The following is a 17,282-nucleotide window of genomic DNA, read 5'->3' as shown; positions in this document are numbered from 1 at the left end:
ATAAACATTTAGGTATATCATGAAAAATATGGGTTTTAAATCAATTTAGAAGACTCCGAATTAATTTCAAAATTTATCCTAACTTGTCTTTAGTATATTTAGATAGCTACGTTACCTATTCAATGAAAAATAATGATAAATCCAAACTTTACAAATAACTTAACAACATTTACGGCCGCACTTTTGATAGATAAGTATTATCCAAAACTCTAATATAGCTAAAATATTCTCTACAACATAAATACCTCTATTATAAGATCCACTTTAGAATCGCACACGAAATCTATTCACGGAGTAAATCGTATCAAAGACATTTCATATATTATAGTAGGATTCATAAGCGTGCACTAATTAGGTTCGGCGAAGTACTCTCACGGTGTTCTCCGCGAAATTCTTGACGTAAAATTGTACATTTGTATCTAGTTAACTAAAGCGCGAGTACAGCGAACTCTCAAAGTAAACTTGCTTTGAAATGCTAGATGTTCATGACAAACGATTCTCTAATGGTTACCACTTGTGAACGAGCTGCAGTTTGCCTTTGCATGCCTTTTGTTAGGATGTGGGTTACTAGCCGGCCTAACTAAACGGTGCTTAATGAAACTTTTATGGATTTCAAAATAAGCGCCTTTACATAGCTTAAAAGCACTTGATGAGTTTTACCTTTATTGAAAACTAAATTAGACCACATTAAATATGAGTGGCATTAAGAGAGCTCTCATAGAACTTATAATGCTCGAAAAATAATTATCGTGGAAAATAAATTCAAAGATAAATCGCATGTGCATTTTATTTATGAATTGAAGAACGCTTCTGCAAACATAAGGATGATTTGTAAGCGTAAGTGTAGTGCCTATATTTTATGGCGCTCGGCCCATAAACCTGAAAGTTCCCCTAACTGCCGGAAGCGACAAACTGCGTCATTCCACAGAACTCATCAATCTTCAACTACTTCAGAGTTAAGTCGAAGATAGTGGGTATTCTGACACGTGTTTGCGTTATCTATACTAGTATTATCAATTCCATATTGACTATATAAGTATGTAGATTTGGATAATACACTATTTTGATGATGAAATATTCATAGTATCAAGTCGGAAAATTTATATACCTTGTATAATTAATTCACCGTATAAAAACTATTTCTACTTTTATTTTTTAAAGTATCTACTTACTGCTAATATTGCAGATATTAGTTCGTTGCTAAGAAGGTACAAAATACGTACACGTTACACGTTCAAAACAGAATTATTCATATTCCATCAAAGCCATCGCACTTCATTAGTTCCATATTCACTACATTTGCCCAATTTCCAAGAAACCGCATTCGTCTGCTTACACGTCTAATTAATGAGAACCATTATAAGTATAATATATAATTTATTTTGTACCATACAGCTCGATTTTATTATGTTATTTAAGAAATACACTTATTAAGTTTGCACGTTATAAGGAAAACGAATGAAATAAGTACCTAATGATTACTTTTTATATTTAATAACTTTGGAATAATTATTTCGCTAATCGAAAAACATCAAGGAAAATTGAAATATTTATTCCTACTCAATTTTGGTAAAATAAAATAATATACCTTTATTTTAAAACATCTGTAGTTAACGACACTCGGAAAATATTTGTTGACATGAACACTAACACAGTTTAAAGTTACATGTACATACAGTAACAGAAGTGTAATAAGCAAAAATAAATGAAATATTATTGGTAATATTTCTTTTCACAGCCGAAACCTTTCAAGTGATATATTAAATGGCTGTCAAGAAGCACTCTAGTCGGCGAAATAGTTCGGAATGTCTACACGTCATTTAAACATCCCAGGGGAAACTATGAAGCATTACTTTTTACCTCTTATATATAAACGTTGTCAATCTACCCATCATTACGGCGGAAATAGACTTCTTTAATAGCAAACGTTTACTAAATGTTTAAGGGAATACTCATAACTTATCTTTTATTAAAAAATGTTTGAACATAAACTGGTTTGATGAAATTGGTTTACATTGGACTAGTTTACCATTTCCGAGTAAAGACGATCAGGAATTTTGACATAGTGCCTATTTTGAATAGAAATGTACTACTTTAAGAACCCCCACTTTTGCGACATTTATAAATTGAGTTGATAAAAAAGTTCCGTTCACATCCCCAAGCAGTGTATAAACGAAAATTGTCAGTGTTTAGGACGCGAGCAACTGAATTATGCAGGCATGCTCCCATGGCCCGTCACACAGGCAGTTAACTGGCTCCAGCGCATAAACTAACCGAAAAGTAAACGCTCCTATAAAATTTCAACGAAGCTTGACGTCGCGTCCTTGTAGGAATACGTATAACTTGTTCAACGGATTAAAATACTAGTCATATCACTATGATAATATCAGTTTAGTATATATCTTATTAACTTTATTAAGGTAAAAAATAGAGTTTTATCGATTGCAATTATTGAGAGGATATATTTTTTATTTAAGATGCCTTGAGATGATAAAAGATAAAAAGTACATTAAATAATAATAATTTAAATGAATTTTCACATTTGCTTCAAATTCAATTACTTTTGAGTCTGTTGTCTCTACACGAGAGCGGCAGGTGACCTCAGGCTCTTTTGAAATCATAAAGAACAAATGCATACCTCATCCATAATATAATCTCAAAGAAGTTAACAACCAACATACTCAGTAATGTAAGAAAACGGTACCAATTTTAAGAACATATTTTACAGATAAAGATAAACGTTGCATAAACAAATCAACTGAATACCAAGATCGCTTTAAATATAAAATTGTATTATGCAACGTGGAGTTCATGAATTTTTCATTTCTTGAATACAGATTTTATGAAGCACCTTGGAAAGCATAAGACTTAGTATAAGAAACTTTGTATTCTTATATTTTTTCTCCAGAACTAGACATAGGGTACAATAGGGTCTTTACCACTGTGCAGTTTTAAGGTACCTAAGTTTTCATTTTTTGGGGTTAATAACAACGCTATATTTATGATATTATTGACAAACAAATGAATCATCATGAGATTTTAATTCAAATACAGAAAGCTCTACCGTTATATACTCTACAATAACATTTACCTAAACTCAAAATCGAAACAAGTAATTTAATTTGTTAAAATCAAAATCAAGTAACTATGCTTAAGGTAAATTAGGCTACACTTTCTGAAGATAATGAAAATGAAAGAAGATTAATATTATGTACCTCTACAAAGTGACAAAATTTTTCAACTGTACGAGCATCCTTAAGTTTCACTTTCCTCTTTTAAAATTCCATCCAGGTGAAATGCTCCTCTGTGAACCTCTGTAAGTATTTACAATGTCACATTTTGAACATTGCATTGCACATCTAAAGCCGTGTAAAATATAACTGAATAACGATGGCATTGTATCAAATGTGAAGATATTGCATTAGCAAATGAAATGGTTGTAGCTGGAAGGCTGCTGACATTCATGTTCTTCTAACATGTTTGGATATCAATATGTCATATGTTACTTGGACATTTGAATTTTTTTAAGTATAGTATATATTAATATTGATATTATATTTTCATAAAATTGTTTTCAGCATCATTCAGTCGTTGATAAAATAAATTACAAGTAGGAGCTACATATATCAAATCAATAAATTGCAAATTTAAAATAACATTAAAACACTATTTAATTAATAAACCGAATATAACTCTAAGAATATAACAATCAAACTAGTAGTACTGAATAAAACATAACAATCAACTTCCCAGAGGAATAGCTAAACTGCAAAACATTTAATACAACACGAAGAACTTGAGATACCGCAATTACGTGAATTCTTCCTCAAAGCATTTCCATTGCACTCGCTGCCATTCATCCTACTAATCTTGTGAGCTCGTTAAATGCCATTTCGCAGCCGATTTAGCACGCCCAAAATATTTTCAAAGAACTCTTCTCCCATTTCAGCTATAACATATTCCAGATTTTTTTGGTTTTACAAAAGAAATGGAATTTAATTGTAATGAGTAACAGATTTAATTGCAATAAACTGAAACAGTAGCATCAGTTAGTTACGTCATACGTATTTCAATATTACATACACAATAAATATTACAAAAAAAATACTCCTATTGAAATCGTCAAATCTGTTTTAAAGTAACAAGACATGATAAGCTCGTTCAAATAAATATAACTTATATGTAATAAAAAAAAATATATATTTTTCAAGAAACAGGTACAGCATTATTTTTAGACCCTGACCTTCGAACTAGTGGTAAACTGTGTTTCGAAGGCCACTTTCTTCCCAGTCTTTATATCTATCCATACTAATATTATAAATGCGAAAGTAACTCTGTCTGTCTGTCTGTCTGTTACTCAATCACGCCTAAACTACTGAACCAATTTGCATGAAATTTGGTTTGGAGATATTTTGATACCCGAGAAAGGACATAGGCTACTTTTTATTGCGAAATATGTACCACAGGCGAAGCCGGGGCGGACCGCTAGTATTATATATGTTTCTGCAAACTCACAGTTTTATGTTTAAACAGTAAAAATAGATAAAAGGAAAAAAATATATATATATATATCTACCTTTATTTATACAAAAAAAATTGGTGATAAAGCATTCAAAATTCACAAGTATTAATTTATTATGTTGAGCACTTTGAGCAGAGTCTATTTTCTATTAAAGCAAGATGGCAGTGCAATTGTCAGTAGTCTGATAGATCGCAACCCGGTTCCTATTCGCAAACCGCACCACTCGCAAAACCACGAGGTTGGCTAACTTTTAACATCATTCATTCCAACTAATGCTCTTGATAAAACTTAAAACTATTACTCAAGTCCGCTTGAATGTACGTCTTCGTAACTAAACCTACATTAAGTTTTAAGTTAGTGATGTATTCAGTATTTCTAACGGAGAATATTTCACACTTTCAGTAAATGCGTCGTTGAAATCTTGTTGAAATTGTCTGCACTATAATCTACATCTATGAGGTCACTTTCGAAATCTTACCAAAGATTACTACCAAAGACGTAGGTACTATTCTTACAATAAAAATGTTTCTTTAAAATCTTTTATGTCAGTCGTTTTCATTTCAATCTCATAATATTTGATACTATAATTATCAACGGAAAGGAAAACACAGTTACGAACCTACATGCATACCTCAAGTGAAAATATAATAGACACAAACACTCCCCGTTCATGGCTAACATGTTCTTAACTCATCCCAACATTTCTCAAAGCGTCTGCAAAATCTAAATACGATTCGCTCAGGTCGTGTTCAAATTACCCATCAAGATGGCACAATTCCCGCGCACAGAGACAAGGCACCAAAGGAGATTGCCCAAGTGACTATGGCACTTGGTATCGCAATCAAACTTATTGTGTCAAGATGAAATATAGCTCAATTTGAAGCTTGATGTTAGTACTTTTAGAAACGATTAAAGTTTTTATGTAAATAAGCCGCAGTTCACGACAATAAAAATAAAACAAAAGTTTTATTCAACGCTTCAAAAAAATACTTTATCGAGTTTAAACTAACGATGAACGTTAAGTTTTACATTTATTACATAGGTAATATTTTAATTTACAAGATAAATGTGAAAAGTAAATCGTAATAAACATTATTTCAAAATAAATAACGTCGAACAATGCGTCGAACACATTCATTCAACTATGACATATGACGCAGGACGCTTGCAAGAGAGATAGATATATGTGTCAAAACAAAAACTTTTACTTTTATTTCTATTTATTCGGTATAATTACGACTTAATAGTGATAAATATGATCATTATAAATACAAATAGGAATTAACAATATCACGAACACGTGACACAACTAGTATTTTACCGATTCCATACGTGGTCATACATGTTTCAAAAGAATAACTTTTACTATTATTTCAATTTATCCGGTATAATTAAGACTTAATATTGATACATATGACCATTATAAATACAAATAGGAATTAACAATATCACGAATACGTGGCACAACTAAAATTTTACCGATACCACCCGTGGTCATTCTCCTTTACTTGTCAAACGACAACGTGCCTGATGGATCACGTCTGCAAAATACGAGCGATGCATATAACCCTTGATATAACCACATATAACTGCTTATATGTCATTCGTGTATGTGACAAATAGGGCAATTGTAAAGACGTGTACGTAGATCCTTGACAGACCTGCGGCTCGTTAAATAGGATAATGACGTATTTCTAGACGAGGGTTATCGAAGATCTCCTTTATGGAACAACATATACAGCATACATGTTTATATTGTTGTTTATTATGCTACATGAATCATACAGTACAATTACAATAATGAATATTGATAATAATGTAAGATAACTAGCACGGTAATCATAAAGACAACCAGAACACTCGCACAATGTTATTAATTCAAATTCCGCTGTTCCTACTCAAGTAATTAGCGAGCAACGTCTGCTACGGCTGGTGGGCGGGAATTACGTACACGACACGTAAATAACATTCATTCGTCATGCTAAAACATGTCATTAACTAATGCTTTTATTGACTGAAAAATGTTAAATTCATCCGATAATAATATGAGAAGAAGAATCGTTTAATTGTTGATAGAATGTGATTTCGAAATCATCATTTATAACAGTCAAGCATTTCAATAAAAAGTTAATAAGACAAATCATAGTATTTATAATATAGCCTATGTTGAAAATATTATTGAGCTCTATCCTCATTATTTTGCAAAAAAACTGTTGATTGGCGTACGTTACACACTCAGAACGTTCCGCGCTCAATTTTAAAACCCTCTTCATTCCCTAGCGGTGATATCGTATAACTCCATTTAGATTTAACATGATAGCACAATTCAACGTGCTGTCTGCTGTACGCGGAAACAAATGAAACCCAAATAGAGAGCAGCCGCAATTTGAGGATTACAATGAAGCAAGGTTAGCTTGGCTTGTTTAAAGCTCTCTTCAACAATTGTTAGAGCTTCGGATTTTATTATCATGTCTGTTAAGTTCTAGTCTCTGGTGAAGTTTATTTTATTTGTCGATATTTAGATTTAAGATACCCCCTTCTTCTACAATCCTGCAAAATGTCGTGTCATGTAAGTGCAAACACGACATTTTTCAGGTCCATAATTGAATATGCTTTTTTTGTATCAAATACTAGCTGTGCCGTGCGTTTTCCCCCGCGTGGCTCCGCTCCTGTTGGTCTTAGCTTGATAATATATAGCCTATATTACTCGTGGATAATGTAGCTTTCGAATGGTGAAAGAATTTTTAAAATCGGTCCAGTAGTTTATGAGCCTATTCATTACAATCAAACAAACAAACAAAGTTTTCCTCTTTATAATATTATTGTAGATACATTATTCATTTACCACAATTGTAGACTTTGCTGCAACATGAACTGCTGCAGCATAATGTTGAAGATGCTGTTTTAACTTTTAACATCCATAGGTACATCAAACTTCGTGAATGAGTATAAAATTACAATACTTAAATTTGATGATGCACTGCTTAAAAACATTAGCACCGTTGGTATAAACATAAAAACTACTTAATGGCAATACGGTCTTATTCTTCGTGTTTGTCAATAAAAACTTTTATTTTTCTTCCAAGAAACCTTTCAAGTTTCGGCATCGTTGTTCTAAATACCGTCCCTTATTACGCATCAAAAGTTCAACAAAGATACTTTGTGAAATAAAAATGAAAGTTTGAATAGGAGTTAATAAGGCTTCAGTATCTAAAAGCGTCACAGAATACATAAGATATTTATGTTATTTTTGGGCTGAAGGTATTTTATTTATTTTCTTTTAATATTTAAAGGAATCAGTAAATGTTAAGAACAAAAGCGAACAGCCACATCGATTTCAATGAGCTCCATAATATAATGAAATCCTTATGAGGGAGTATAATAAGAATTTACGTTAAATAAATACGTCATATTCACTTGTTTGGCAGTATTGCTGTAAAATAAAAGCATTGTCAAAAGATTCGGAACCATAATCCATTTCGTAAAACGATGAAAGATTCTCGTAACATTTCACAATGCTCAAAAGCACACTCAATATCTCGGTACGTTTCTGTTGTATTGCAACAAAAGTACTGTTAAACTCTCAAAAGCGATGTTTCCGTATAACGAATTATTTCCCAGCGTGGAAGTTCCAATGGATGTGTTGCACACATTAACATCTTCTGTTTGTACATGTGTCGCAGCCAAACTGAGGACTCGATATTATTCAAACATATTTACTCTTGAAAATATTGCTTTTGTTTTGTTAGGTGTTTTTTATTTTACTGTTCAGGACCTTAATAAAATAAAATAAATGAAACTTTTATTGTTTTCCTGTACTAGCAAATGTATATGAGACATGACACGACAAATTGATATCTTATTTTTCTATTCTGTTTAAAAATACTAATAAAACTTAATGAAGAAATTAATGTATACTAATATAATAAAGCTGAAGAGTTTGTTTGTTTGTTTGAACACGCCAATCTCAGGAACTACTGGTCCGATTTAAAAAATATTTTGGCATTAAATTAGTTAGAGCCCATCGAGGAAGGCTCTATATCAGCACGCTAAGACCAACAGGAGCTGAGCAATGCGCGTGAAACCGCGTGGCATAGCTAGTAAATAATATTTAAGTGACATCAAAATACAATAGATGTTAGATATGTACAATGCCTAAATCTTCAAAATCCTGCACAACCTTTACATTATAACGTTACCATTTTCTCAAGGTTTGACCGCAACACTTGAAATTAAGTCACTCTAACATGTCGTACTCCAACTTCTGAAAGGCAGATATGTGAACTCGACTAACGAGATTAAAATTTCTTATTACTCTGAAATTTGAAACTCGTGCGTGATCGTGATATGAACTTAAATATCCACGGCAAATACCAACGTATGTTAATTTAAAAGCTTCTTTTGAAAAAGCTATAGTTAATATAATGTTTGTTGTATCAGTAATTTAATATACTTCTGCTTGTGTATAAAGATTGACTTATATTTTTTTGTATCAAAATTCAACAAAATATAAAAATAATGAATATTGAAATTTGAAAAATACAAAAGCTCATTCCGTATGTTAATACCTGCTCATAGCAACCAGATTTGTCATTTTGGTTTATTTAGAGAAAAAGCATAAATTGTTAATAATGTTATAACAACAAACCAGGCTTGTTTACTTCAGGCATTCGGTTATATTCATCAGTAACGAAATAGAACTAGGGTTTCTCGAAAGCGCTCGGGGCGCGGAACGCGATCCGTACGCCGGGTCACAAATATGAATAATTTTCCCATCTCTACCTTTATCCACTCCTTTGTCTGCTATTTTGGCCCAGAGACAATTTTATGACGAATCATAAATGCCTATTTTCATGCAGCGTTTTTGCGCCCCGACGATAGTGTTTGCTATATTTGAACTTGTGATGTGTGAAATTGAATCACTTGGTATTTTCTGTCATGATTGTTTTGTTTTGCGGAATACAAAGCCGATATTGGCTTTTGTGCTATGAATATGCGTACCGAATGAACCCGCCATAATATGCACTAAATTATATAGTAATTGAAAACCGAATTCATTCAATTGATTGTATCCATATTCCATCATGTGAAATATAACATTTTGAGGTATTAGGGTAAATTTGAACCAGCAGCATGTTATGATTGTTGAAGTTTAATATTGTAATTTTCCCTACGTGGTGTGGCAAGTGAATTACAGAGTGGAAGTTACATTGTACTCTTGTCAACTAATATTATGAAATAATTAAACGAGCTTGTGAATAACTCTGAACTGTTCTATTTGGACTTCATTGTTGTAATACATGTTACCTTCATTAACATTATTTTTTTTATTATTTACATAATTTTTAAGTGAATATTATTTTAATAGGAGGCAAAGTTGAGCCATAAACATAGAACATTTTAAACTTTAATACATGTGCCATACTTGAGCCTGTACGCAGGCCTCTTGGGAGCGTTCTCATTAACTCATACAACTTTAACAACCAACTCATAAAATAAACGAAGGGAACTTAATACTGTCTGCAATAAAATGCCAACTTTAACTTAACTGTTTCATATACATGAGTGTACACGAGTATTGCAAAATTCATAAATCGTGCGATGCGAAAACTTTCAAAAGTTCTTAGTTGTCAAGAAGTTTATTTTATAAATCATACATTTTCTGTTTTAAAAGACAGTTGAATAAAAATAGTTTGGCATGTGGATATGTAAAACCATTTTTCACTGACTTCCACGCGGAAATCCTCAATTTGAGTCTGTTTTTGTTATTCGCGGCATCTCTCTGTTTCTATACGCGTATTCTTGACTGGTGATCTTTTTATTTTTAGGGATCTCCCATAGAAAAAGAAACAGTTGCCATTGTGAATGTTACGAATGAAGTTTATTAGCATGTTTATGCTAATCAATGTCCAATAAAATATAATATTATCGGTCTCTATCAAAACATGATGATTACATACGTTTATTATCAATTTGTTCAAATTGAACGCTTATATCAATTTTCTATCTACATTAATAAGTTATGACGTGCACACAGTAATTAAACACGTATTCAGCCATGTCAAATATATTTAAAATGTAGATATTAAATATGAAAACATACAAACGGTTTTAATCAAGCCAAAATAAATGTGTAAACAAATTAATCTATGCTCGTTAATCGAAGTTTCCCGAGTGAATGAAATATGGCTACGAAATTAAATATACGGCTGGAATTTTTCGATGAAATATTTACTGTAATAAAATCGAAATAGTTTGAAAATGAATGGAAGCACGCTCTCCAGTTTCAACTGCATTCTGGTTTAATCATTTCAATAACCGAATGTAACTGATTTTAAATGACTTTTGTATTGCAACGTATAATCCTTTGAATTAAATTGAAATTTTAAGTTATCGATACATTTAATGAAAAATTATTATAATGTTCAAATGGCAATGAAGTGAAGTTATAGAAAAGCAAGATATTGAAGCATATTTAAAAACAATCTATATTTTTATATTGTCTATAAAAATATGTCTCCAAGAGAAACTGTCTATAAGGTAACCTAGTTAACCACCTTGGTACGTAAACTTCACCATCTATTATAAGAAAAAAGTAAAACAAATGCGTTTAGCGAATTTTTAACAACATATACAAAATTCACAATTTCAGTATCAAACCACACCAAACTTGGATCGTCTGATTGTCATTTTAGCAAATACACATTATGTAGGTGCTTGAAATAGATAAATTGGAATCTGAACCCTTAGTAACTACTCTATAAACTATTTGAATTACACAAAGTTATATCTTCATTTCTCATATAATACGAGAAGTGCAATTATACCTAGTTTCAGAGTCCTGCATCTTGTTAGTCTCCAGAGTAAAGCGATACAATTTCATCGCTCAAATGGCTCTCAATATGTTTATTAATCACTCCAACAGATTCCTTGCGTAGAGACATACCTAATTTAAGCAATCATGATATTAATAACTTGGCTATTTGTATTGAGTTTGTGGATGGAGTTCATAAATAAACCCATTAATAAGAAAAAAAATGTTGTGTGGTTTTATGAAACCACGGTAAAAGTGAAACTTTTTTTCACACTATAGACATTTAACTAAAAATTATCGTATTTGTACGATAATTATCGTACGTATCGTGCGTCACGCGACATGCGCTACACAGACCAAAAAGTTTGAGACGATGTAATAAAAGTTTCACTTTAATAAGTATAGAGGTGTAACTTAACACGAAATTAAAATTATATAATTTTTGGTAATGAAGACAAAAGCACTTAATGTTCAAAAGCTCAGGACAAAGACTGAATTACGTGGTTTACAGGAAAATGTAATTAAATCAAAACACATCTCTTTTAATACATTGTATAGTTAACCTCACAACTATAAATAATTTTAAACAACTTTTATTACATGAGATACGGCTAGCCTAACTACTGCAATTATGAGCATAACAAAGTTGTTTACGGTAAGGTTATCTATTCATTTCGCACTAATAACAATTAATATTGTAATGTCACAATTAATATTGCCTTGTTTTTAGATTCACCAGCTTTCGTCTCACATACCTATCCGTGGTTTTGTTACAAATACTAGTCGAATCGTAAATAATGGGGCATCATTTTTCGTGCGTTCCATTAGAAGGAATCGGCCAACCAAGACAGATGGCTAGCTCGCGCAAACATAAACAAACTAATGACCTCCATTCAGTGACAAAGGTCCACTTTGTAGACCGCTAGTGATTTATATCAGTGCACATCAGCTTTAATGTGAAGAAACATGATTATTTTCCCTTACGTAAAATTTACTTCCTTATTTATTACGAACGGGTATAACAACATTACTAGATGTTCGAATTAGTTTATAAATACTCTGACATGTTAATTTTTAATACATAGAACCACACAAAACATATATCTACATAATTGAATAGTGTATATGTACGAATATGAACAATTTACATACATATATGTATATTGAAGGGTAATATTACAGCCGCGGCCTGCGATGAAATGCAAATCGGTGGCTTGAACTGTACAAGTAATGGGAACTACGAACGCTAATGTAGGTTCTCTTAATGTTAATAATGTATACTAGTTATTTTATATGAGCCTATTTGTATTATAGAGATGGTGATTAATCGTTTGAATCTTTACTGCATTTTAAGATAAGAAGTTGTTTGTTTAACATGTACGGAAAACGAAATTATAGGTACCTACCTATCTCTATCATAAAATTATTTTTATATGTTGACATTACAATCACATAAAACGCAATTAATTCATATGAGGTGTAATTTTCTTTGTGAAATTTAATTTCAGATTTAAACGCCACAATGAGCGCAAAAATCTTTCTAGCCCGCTTTAATTATTGGGATTACTCAGCCAGTAATTGAGTTCCAGCGCCAAATTCATAACATATTTTAGTCGGAGTTATGCTTTCGATATTATTTTTAAACGGCAAATATGTTTAGAGTCTAAACGTTTTTGTATAAACATCTCTCTCATATAGGAATACCACGGACGGTTGTATTAATGAAAACTATCCGAATTTCAACGTTTATACTGCTATCAAATATCACATCCTGTTTAGTTTTAAGGCCAATATTTGTTGTTTAAAGTTAATATGGATATGTGGGTAAATGTTCACTTTTAAAATATCGTTACACTCGACTGAACTAAGTAAATATAACGAAGTAATTCTCTCCTAATTGCACCCATTCGTGGATATTTTATTACTCACTATCTACAAAGTGCAGGGTGGTAACAATTCTACAAAAGTGGGCTCTTAAAAAATGGCCAGGAATTTATTAGGTTAGGTAGAAGTATTACCTGCACTATAAATATATATTTTATGGTTTTTTGAAAGTTTACCTTTTGCAGATGGAAATGCATGCTAGACCATTTCTGTTAGAATTCAATATCAAAATTCATAAGCTTTTCGTATAAATTATAAAAATACGAAGTCTATAAGAATATGTGACATAATTTTTAACAATTCTTGTAAAATATCTTAATAACTAGAATGCCGTTTATACCAAGTCCTAAAAAAAATCACTTCAAATAATTAAATTTGTTTTTTTTCTTTAACATTATGTTATATTGACCACAGACTGCAAAACACCATCATTGAGCGTGGGCGGCATCACAACGGTCTCTGTAGCGCTGACGGGCATCGACTCCCGCCCGCTCACGAGGAAGGTCCGGCCAAAACCAGCGTCGCCTAACCGACAAGGACCCCAGCAGTGCCAAGTTTGTATATTGTAATGGATAAAAGAAAAACAACAGATCTTCAGCTTTTTAATCTATTTAGGAATTTTTAAACACAATTCAAATTCTCTACGTTCAAAATAGCGACTCATGTTTTCCTCCCCAAATATAATTTCGTCAAACAACATAACCAAATTGGAATGAAACCAAGAGTCGATTGTGTTTCGCATTTCTGTTACGTTAAATCAATTTCCGCAGTCATTATGTTTTAATGAAAATCATATATTTTTGTGACATAGAAACACAATCAATACGAGGAAAATGAAAACAACAGCAGGGGTCCGTCTTGTAAAAGTGAGGCACGTCATATAGACGTGTCGGTGTTCCGGTTAGTTTCCGCTCTGTAACGACCGATAGACCGAGATGATTGCTTCTATTTGTCTTCTTTGTTACAATCATTATGTGTATATTATTATATACAGTCGATGCGAATCGCAACGCAATCATAATATTACGATACATGCACATTGCACACACGTTTAGATATACCAATAGAGCAAAATAGAATCGTGATGTCAATCATTATATTTAGTCAGCTTCAGTAATTTAATGTGATATAAAATAAAAGTGAATACCTAGGTAAAAACAGAATTTATATTTATTTTATACTTCTTATTCTTAAGGTTTTTAATTATTAATAGGTTGAAATAAAAATGAATGTCAACAAAAAAAATACTGCTCACAAATAAAAAAATAAAAAATATATATGTATTGTAGTGTTAATGGTTTTTTTAAGAATTATTATTACTTAATGTCATTCGGCATATAATAATATGTTTGTGATTAATATCCGTAAAATACAAATTCTAAGCAGTGCAGACTGGTGAACGTTATTAAGATTGTAATCTATTGCGGAGGCGCCCTATTAAGGTTAGGGCGTTAAGATTTACTCCTTTATCTATTATCACTGGAACTTCACGAATTAACATCATTCAAGTAAGTTTGCAATTATTTGGTATGGTCTTTTATATTTTTCGATAATCGTAGTACAATATAGGTACTATTATTGTTAGTAGCTCTATAAAATATAAGTGCTTTTTTACTCTTTTTACTCTGATATAAAAATATTCTTATCAATATAATTATATTTAATCGAATAAGTTTTGTACCTAACTGCTTTCAATACAAACAGTACATAACTACTTTACGTGTGATAAACGTGATAAATAAGATTATTATTGATTGGGCTATATTTTACGCGAGCATCTTTTATGAATTTAAATACTTATTAACGCATTTAGCCCCATTTCGAATATTTTTCGCGAGCGCTAGGTGAGCATGGTTCTCACTGTAAATGTTATATTTCGAAAAATATAATAAATGTTGATTCTAATATGAATTAACTGAATTTCTTCCAACATACATTTCCTTAATAGTGATACTATTATAAAATGGTTATAACATTTTATTTAAATACATTTTAATTAAACATTAATTTGAAACCGTAATTTCATAAACGTGGGTTTTCATTAACCGCCACACAATTATACCTCTACCAATTATAATTATTATCGTGGCGTATTTTATGTTTTGTCAAACAATGAGCCCACATACAGTTAATTTATGTTAGTACATTAGTACAAGGTTTATTATTGTGATTATTCGTAAACAATAGATGTTAAACGAAGGTTAGAACGTGAAATGGATAGAGAACGAATACCGAATCGTATGTAGGTCAGTCGGATGTAAACAAAGAAGGGATGGCGGGCCCCTACACCCCTATTGTACCGTAAGATAGAGACTGTAGGCACCTACATCGCCCCCACGAGATCGCTTTCGCGGCACAGCTAATACTCGTATTCAAAATAATGAAACCATACTGTTGTATTTTATTATGCTGTCACATTGTTATCTTAACTATAATAGAGAGGATATGGAGTAATATGGATTATCCAACACATATCTAGGACGTTTTCTTTATTTCTTTTTGTACGTTAAGACTTTATGGAAAACATTGAAAACAGTTGAGAACTAAGTAGTATGAAAACATGTAGATGTTGATTCTAATTAACAACTACTTGTTAAGTTATATTAACAACGATTTTTGTTGAGTTTTATCTTTATTTATTTTTTTAGTACAGTTTGTTATAAAAGTGGGACTTAAATTATCTTCTCATTTTACCTACTATTTTCATAGACATCTTACATTGACAACTCATGTATAGTAGATAAGTAATTATTGAAACAATCATTATATCTAAATCCAATAACCTATAGTGCAATGTACATACTATGCAAGTACACGTAACTAATATTATCGACGCCCCGTCAAAGAGCTATGATAAGTAAGTTATAATCAGGATACGAATATAAACGGAATCGGATGAGATTCCAACTGATATCGCTAATTGGCTCGTCTAGCTAATAGCCTTGATGGTCCTTGCCAATTAACGCTTATTGATGTCGCTCGTGGATCTTGGCCGACCCTCATCTCATTTTAACCCCATCTCGCTTTCATACTAATAATTAATCAAGCAATTACGAAAACCCGCCAAACTGATATTTTCGTTCCAATCCAATTAATGCATAAACAATTCAATACTATTATGATAAGTTTACTTTAAATATTTAAGCTATGAACATTCTGGGAATATAAATATGTAGTTGAAATGTTATCTCGTAAAGCCTTCTGATTCATAAATTATAATAATAATTATATCACCACATAATTTTTTATAAAAAATAACATAAATAATATTCACCTTTTATTATTCACATAAATAAAATACCTAATAAATAATTTATCCCAAACAAATCCACACAGCAGAAAATCAAATTATGTGATAACTCCGGTTTTTCGGTACAAATTATATGAGATTCTTATTTAATTCGACACTTCGTGATCGGAGAGTTAATAAGACCAAACGCTCTCCGAATGCTTAATGTCATTGCTTAAGTTTTTACAACTTTTTGTTTATCAGCACCTTGTTGTTGTTCAACCTAATAAAAACAATTTATTATGTTTTCTTAGATGGCAATGTTTTTTAGTCTATATATTGTATGATTTGTTGTCTTTAATAATACAAAGATAATGAGCCAATTTTAAGCTAATTGCTCGCTGTGTATAAACATTAGCGTTTCCTTCGACTAGTTAATTCAATAAACATGAAAACCACAAAACTAAATACATATTATGTATTATTTCATAGCATAAAGTTAACTGGACTTGAGCCGTGGTCCAACGCAAAGCCAGACCTGAGCCTCGGCTCTTGGGCGTCTGCCAGCTCGTGATAAGCTTTCTACATACATTCTTGCTTATGTATATCAAAATAAAACTCGACAATATAATAACAATATTGCTTCTAAAAAAAAATAAGCTTATTTTCGCTTTCAACGAAACTGTATTGTTCATGTTATTAAATATCTCATTGAATTCACGCTAAATACTTATGTGGAGGAATAAAGACCTTATTACAAACAATAACAAAAGGAAATTACGTGGAGGGTATCACGGCTCGCTCATATTAAACTTGTCCTCAATAGAAGCGCT

The 17,282-nt window shown here is 31.6% G+C and overlaps 1 protein-coding gene across 6 annotated transcripts in view; it reads left to right on the top strand.

The window, feature by feature from the left end:
• The window catches only part of LOC123699578, a 159,789-nt gene that overhangs the window by 114,488 nt on the left and 28,019 nt on the right, over positions 1-17,282 (top strand). For all 6 annotated transcript variants that reach the window (XM_045646558.1, XM_045646559.1, XM_045646555.1 and 3 more), the window contains one exon: positions 13,635-13,774. In XM_045646558.1, coding sequence (XP_045502514.1) covers positions 13,635-13,774 — 140 coding nt within the window. The remainder of the gene's footprint in view (positions 1-13,634; positions 13,775-17,282) is intronic.

The sequence above is a fragment of the Colias croceus genome, chromosome 18, assembly GCF_905220415.1.
Source record: "Colias croceus chromosome 18, ilColCroc2.1".
Classification (NCBI taxonomy): Eukaryota; Metazoa; Arthropoda; class Insecta; order Lepidoptera; family Pieridae; genus Colias; species Colias croceus.
This window is presented reverse-complemented; position numbering and strand designations above follow the sequence as displayed.